Source organism: Gavialis gangeticus, unplaced genomic scaffold, assembly GCF_001723915.1.
Source record: "Gavialis gangeticus isolate Ggan-Ray unplaced genomic scaffold, GavGan_comp1, whole genome shotgun sequence".
In the NCBI taxonomy this organism is placed as follows: domain Eukaryota; kingdom Metazoa; phylum Chordata; order Crocodylia; family Gavialidae; genus Gavialis; species Gavialis gangeticus.
In genome coordinates this window covers 55,095,859-55,102,770 of record NW_017729004.1, presented here as the reverse complement: position 1 = coordinate 55,102,770, position 6,912 = coordinate 55,095,859, and the positions used below count along the sequence as shown (strand labels likewise).

General features: G+C 40.2%; 1 protein-coding gene across 2 annotated transcripts in view; it reads left to right on the top strand.

Annotated features, from left to right (window-relative positions):
* The window catches only part of PEX1 (peroxisomal biogenesis factor 1), a 66,214-nt gene that overhangs the window by 36,960 nt on the left and 22,342 nt on the right, over positions 1-6,912 (top strand). For both annotated transcript variants that reach the window (XR_002095836.1, XM_019508417.1), the window contains exons 14-20: positions 216-405; positions 617-783; positions 2,029-2,163; positions 2,995-3,059; positions 3,319-3,461; positions 3,539-3,642; positions 6,050-6,226. Coding sequence is in view for 1 of the 2 variants with exons in the window: in XM_019508417.1 (XP_019363962.1) it covers positions 216-405; positions 617-783; positions 2,029-2,163; positions 2,995-3,059; positions 3,319-3,461; positions 3,539-3,642; positions 6,050-6,226 (981 nt within the window). In the remaining variant the exon portion in view is untranslated. The remainder of the gene's footprint in view (positions 1-215; positions 406-616; positions 784-2,028; positions 2,164-2,994; positions 3,060-3,318; positions 3,462-3,538; positions 3,643-6,049; positions 6,227-6,912) is intronic.

Genomic DNA, 6,912 nt, shown 5'->3' with positions numbered 1-6,912 from the left:
CTCTGAAATGCTTTTAAGGTTTCAGTGCAATATTAGCACTTTCTTAAAAGTAAACATGTTCAGTTTGTTATATTAGACTTGTGCCTAGTGGACAAAAAGCCCTATGTTGAATAACATTATGGTCACATATCTGAGACATTTGTGCCCTCCTTGAGTGATAAATCCATGCAAGTGTAGAACTGCACATAAATTAGCTGTACATTTTCATTTTTCAGGAGCAGAGATGTCAAATGTTGTGTTCCATAATAGAAAATAAACTGAGCTGCGCTATAAACAAGTTCTGTGATCTTGATCTGCAGTATATTGCAAAGGAAACAGAAGGATTTGTAGCTAGAGATTTTACATTGCTTGTGGATCGTGCCATACATGCATGTGTTTCTAACAGGAGAGCATGCAAAAAAGAAGGTATGTGATATATTTACAAAATCTCTACTTACATAATTTTAATTCTACCAGAGAAAACATTTGTAATAATACAAAACTGTCTTTATCTTTACATTTAATATGTATTTAATTGTTCCATTAAAAAGTGTAGTTGTTTTTCATAGGAACTACAAGTTGTTCTACTTTCTCACTGCAGTTTTTATTTCTGGGGTTTGTTTGTTTTTTTAAACAGAACTTAATCTGTCAACTTCACACTTTCAAAAAGCTTTAAAAGGTTTTACAGCATCATCTCTGAGAAATGTTAACTTACACAAACCTAAAGATATGGGTTGGGACAGGATTGGTGGCTTAAAGGATGTCCGGCAAATACTCATGGATACTATCCAGTTACCAGCAAAGGTATCCTTTTCTTTTAAACAAGGAACAGTTGCTGCAGTATTGTGCATATCATGTTTCAGAACTCTGATGAACAGTTCTTCTTTAAGGAAAGAATGGATGCTTAGGGGATCAGTATAGTACTTGGAGTCCTAACATGGAGAAGGCTAATGTGGTTTTAAGTCTTCTGCCCTTGGAACAGACCTGATGCGAAAAAAAATCTTCAGTGTGCCATAGCTAGCCCTCAGGGCCTATCTGAAATATAGCAGCTGGTGCCTTACTGCAAGTGGTCTGTGGAACTTCCCTGACATTTCCATAGTATAATGACCTCACCACTGGCATACTGCTTTTGCCTCCCGACATGCCATTTTACTCCAGGACTTGTACAAGTCTTCAGAATGTAACATTTACAACTGTCTTCTACAGTGCCTTAGCCTGGGAGTCTCCCCTTGCAGAGCCAGCATTAGGGAAAGTGGTACTCTGGCCTCGGCGAACTTGTATTTTGGTGTCATCCCTCCCTCCTCCCTACCTTCCCCCTCCTCAGCCCCTTCCCCAGTCAGCCAGAGCTGCTGCAGGCAGAGGTAGAGGCAGGCAGGAAGGAATGCAGTCCAGCAGGGAGCCAGAGCAGCATCATGCACTAGGTAGACAGGCACTGCTGCTACTGTGCAGGAGGAAGGCAGATAGACCTTCCCACCCAAACATGCCCACCCTGGCTCCTTCTAAGCAGTAGCTGGAGGTATGCCAGGCAAGCTGGTCTGGGCACTGCTCCTCCTGCCTGGGACACAGATCAGCTGGGATGGGGCAGGAGAGAGCACTGCTGTGAGGATGGGCTGCTTGTGTGTGTGTGTGTTTGGTGCCCCTTGACCACAGCGCCCTAGGCAGTTGCCCATGCTGCCCACCCCTAAGGCTGGCTCTGCCCCCTTGGCTGGTATTAGTTTATGCTACTCTAGTCCCCCTTTATGCTATTCTAGCCAGCCCAAAAGCACCAGAGTCAGTTTGATCTACTTACCCTGAAACTCTTCCAGTAAATGGTCAGAGTATTTTGCAAAGGAAAGTGTTAGGTTACTGCAATATAGGTATAATGTTCTATAGGTATAATGTAGCCAATAAGTACATCAGTCAAGCTCTTTTTGATGATAATGTGGATGAAATAAGTAATTCTGCAAGAATATCCATAGAAACTAGCACTAGTCAGAACTCAGTTATTACAACATGTTATCAATAATTACATCTTAAAGAATGGATGCTACCCTGATTACTTCTTTTCAGTATCCAGAACTCTTTGCAAAACTGCCCATACGACAGAGAACAGGAGTTTTGTTATATGGACCTCCTGGAACAGGAAAAACCCTCTTAGCTCACGTAGTTGCCCGAGAGAGTAGAATGAATTTTATCAGCATCAAGGTAACAAAATATTGATGATTTATTAGCTCTTTGGGGTAGAATGAAATTCCCAAAAGAATTATGCTGTCTCGGGGGCATGGGGGAATGGATGGATGGATACACAGGGACAGGAATGTAAAATGTGCATAAAATGTATATGCAAAAACAAAATACCAGAGTAAGAAACTCCAAAATAAGGTCATATGGTCACTTAGTGTCCAGAAAGAAAGTGTTACATATTTTTAATTCCCAATCCTTATGGAATTTTAACAAAATTATTAGTAGTTATCTGCTAAGTAAGAATTAACGTGTTTGGCAAAGAAAGGTCATTGCTCAAAAATTTTCTGAACTGGAAGATAAGTGTAGAGCTTGGAAATCTGAATATCTAATCATTCCTGCCTGATTTCATGGTGTGGCTGTGTAGTAATCACAAGAGGGGCAGGGGTTGTGTGCTGTTCATTGTAAACTATTTTTTAGGAAACTTTGTCCCATTTTCTTAGTTTCACATCCATTATATAATTATCCTAACTTTGGCTGCCAGAGGTAAAATAATTTAAATGCATCTTCAAAGTACAGGGGAATCCGTAGTCCTGTGACACTGTAGCATATTTCCCCTTGTAATGGGAAATCTGTGAAACGGTGGAATTAAAATCACCTGGCAAAGTTTGAGGGGCATTTTGTTTAATTTGCCCATCATTGCTTTCCTATTATTTGAAATTATCTTTTGCTAGCATAAATAATGGTTTCTCTGGTCCTAGAGTATCTCACCTTGTTAACAGATTAAGGTTAAGAAATTAAGGTAATTTTAATTAAAAGAAAATCACAAGTCTCCTTCTCTTTTTGTTTTTACAGGGACCAGAGCTACTTAGCAAATATATTGGAGCAAGTGAACAAGCAGTTCGAGAACTCTTTATCAGGTTGGTCCTATTAAGATTTGTGGGTTTATAAATAGATTCTGCCATTTGATAATAAAAGAAATTATTTGAATTTTCTTGTCAGTAGCATGATAGACCTGGCATAGTGACCTTAATCATAGACCTGAAATAGCCAGACCTGCTGAATCATGAAGCAGACTTTTAGACAAAACAGCAAATGTATTTTACATTTTTAAGCAGGTTTGTTCTGTTTAACCAAAAGTTACTAGATGTATTGGCGTTGGGTTGTATTTTATTCCAGGGCACAGGCAGCTAAGCCTTGCATTGTTTTCTTTGATGAGTTTGATTCTATTGCTCCTCGCCGAGGTCATGATAATACTGGAGTAACAGACCGGGTTGTTAACCAGCTGTTGACTCAGCTAGATGGAGTGGAAGGCTTACAAGGTAATAATTCAGCTGTATGTATCTTTCTCAGGCAAGAATTCAGCAGATACTAATGAAGTTCTCCTGATTTTTCTAAGGGGTTTATGTGTTGGCTGCTACTAGTCGCCCTGATTTGATTGACCCTGCTCTGTTAAGACCAGGTAGACTGGATAAATGCATATACTGTCCACCTCCTGATCAGGTAAAAAAGGAAAAAAGCAAAATACTGTACCATATGTGAAAGGAAAAAATTCTGAGTAGTGGACAGGATTCTCCACTGCATTATACTTTGTGTTGTCATTGACACCTGAAAAACTAACTTGATCCACTACTGCATAACTCCAGTTTTATGCAATGCCACTCCATTGACTTCTTTGTCATTGCAGTGGTATAAAAATGACTCATTGTATTACTCCAGTCCAGCAAGTTTAAAGTGGACACTAAACCTGACGAAATTAAGAGAGTTCTTTGCTCCCTTTCCATGAATTTAACCAAAGGCACAGTGTTGAAAGCAGTGGAGAATTACTGTATTTACTCAAATACAAGACAAGGTCTTTTTTCTCATTCTGCATGGTTGGGAAAAGGGCCCATTGCCATGGATTCTAGTAAAGGCTGGGGTGGGACATAGGCAGGGCATGCAGGCATCTGCTTCAGCTTTAACGCTGACCAATCCCCGCCCCCTTTCCCCATCACCTCCGCCCCCGCCCATGTGCTCCCTGCAGTCTAAATCCACTGTTTTTAGACTTGTGTTTATAAAAGGAATGTCACCTTTCAGATGTTGTAATGCAGTGTTACAAGTGTCATGTTGGATTTTGAACGGTGATGTTAATATTGTTATATCTTCATATAGCTGCCTGTTGTTTTCCACAAACTTGGGACCAAATCTGAGTCCTGTGGACAAACTCTTCATAAAAGAGGGTTTGTCTACAGGAAATATGTTGCTATTGGAAGTCGGGAGATTCAGGCTTTTCTTTTCACCTACAAGAAGGGCCAAAATGACTAATTAAGCTGGTATAGCAAAACATTCTGTTTCCGCATGCAAATTAGTGACCCAGGAAATCTGCTCTTGGCATTGAACCATGAGCCACTTCCATTCCCACTCTCTGTTTCCCTTCTGTATTCTCAACAAGGAGGGTATGGAGTCCAGTTGATTGGGCTCTTCGTTATTTGTCCCCAAAAACTGATATTCCCATAGAGCATTATGAACCCCCGAAGGGCTTGGTCCAGCACTTTATGCAGTAAATGGAAGGACAGTCATTGACTTAGGTTTTGCATGTGTCCTGAAGACACTGCAAAGATTGTCTCTCTGATTATCTGTGATTTGAAAATTATTGCTGTTAATTTTCAATTTATGTGGCTATCTTCACAGATGACACCCCTTTTCATTATCGTGTACACAAGAAAGATAACCATGCATAATAGGATGCAAACACCACCTAATCAAATATGTCATTTTTATTCCTAAAGTACAGGAAATTAACTCTTCAGACCAAAAGACTCATCTTCCCTTTTTTTGGACACTTCTGTTCTAGGCTAAGTACAGACAGTCAAAAAGCCTCGGGCTGAATTGATTCAATCTTTGCAGGTTTCTCGAAACTGCACGGAGCAGAGCAAGTCCTTCAGCCATGCCTGGCTGGCTGAGGAGGGGGTGTGGCTGAGGGAATCAACTGGCTCCTGGTAGGCAGGGGGAAGAAGGAAAGCCCTACTGTAGGCTTTCTTCCCACCCCCCCTACCCTGGAGGCTGAGGAGGGGACATGGCTGGGGGAATCACCCGGCAGGAAGGGGGAGGGAGGAAAGGCCTGCTGTAGGCTTCTCCCCTCTGTGCTGGGAAGACCCTAGGTGGGGGTCCGGTGCCAGGTGGGGGGGCTTCCGCCATGCGTCCTCCTCTGCTGGCTGGAAGAGTGATAATGTTCTAGCTAGGGAGCAGAGGCGTGGGGTAGACCCTGCTCCCCTGGAGCAGACAGGACAGCCCCTAACTGCAAAGCATCCTGGGATGCTGGGGGATTGTGGGTTAACTTGAACCAGGAGGGGGTCTAGAACAAAAGTTCCATAAACTGGCTTGACCTAAATCTGACTTAAGTCTGATAATGCATCCAGCCAGGTTTATCTTAACCCAGGTTTGGCCATTTTGGAAGTCATTTAAGTGCACTGAACTTCTGTTCTGTTACAGGTTTAAACTGGTTTCTGATCACTTAAACTGATTTATGTATAACTTCTGTCCCTGTGTTTAGAAAGGGGACCACAAGTAAAACTGCAAATTTAGTTATATTTACAATACTTATCTGAAAGTTCATAATTCATGGTACATTTAAAAATATTAGCTACTGACAATATAATTAGAGAATTATGGATCATTAGATATTTTTTTCCATAAACAGTTCAAGAAAAGATTATATGGTTGTAATTTAGAATAGATTGTTTACTATGACACATGATCCTATATGTGCTGTTTTAATTATACCAGTATTGTCTTTCAAAATACATTTCTGCATATTAATTTTGACCTGTTAGAAAGTTGCTCATAAAGCACAGTGCTAACATACTGCAAAGCAATTAAAAGGAAGAAAAAGAAACAGATTACTTTTATTTACAGTACTTTTCTTCTATAGACTTCTCGTTATGAAATCTTAAAGGCCCTCAGTCATTCTCTGCCTTTGGCAAATGATGTGGACTTACAATATTTGGCAGGAAAAACAGAGTATTTCACAGGAGCAGACTTGGAAGCTTTATTATACAATGCTCAATTAGAGGCAGTACATTCTAGCTTGGGTTCAAGCTTACCACAAGTAAGTACACTGAAATGTAAAGCATTTCCTTTGACCACTGTTTTGTTACTCATCTCTTTTGAAGAAGGCAACTTTGTCAAAAATAGATTTCCCCTATTTCTGGTGAAATAATATTTAATAAAATTACTTCCTTTTTTGTAATTATTGTAATTTCTAGATTCTGTCAGAGGTTAAATCTTATTCTGTTTGCTACATAGTAATAATTGTAGTATTATCTCTCTCTGACAAAATTATTATTTTTTTAAATATATTTTGCCACTTTGAAAATTTGGGGCGTATTTAATGTAAAATTGATTTATTCTTGCCAAACACATTTGCCATTTGCATGGGCCCTACTTGCCTAAGGACTGCCTTCTGTCTTATGCTCTATCGCATAGTCCCTAAGGTCAGCTAAGTGTAACCTCCTGCAAGTACCATCAGTATGCCAAGGGCACTTAGTGAAAACACATGGGACGTCATTATCAACAGTCACTCATCAGCTCTAGAACTCCCTCCTTATTGAGGTCTGCCAGAGCCTGAACTTCATTCAGAAGCAGTGCAAGACCCTCCTATTTAGGCAGGCACTTAGCAAACAAAACAAGGCTTAGGATATCACTGAGGGGATTTCAGTTGTATGTTGATAAAAGTTGCCTTTGAAGTTTTTTTTTTCTCTTGTTCATTCTTCTGTTTTGTATGTTGTTCTGTTC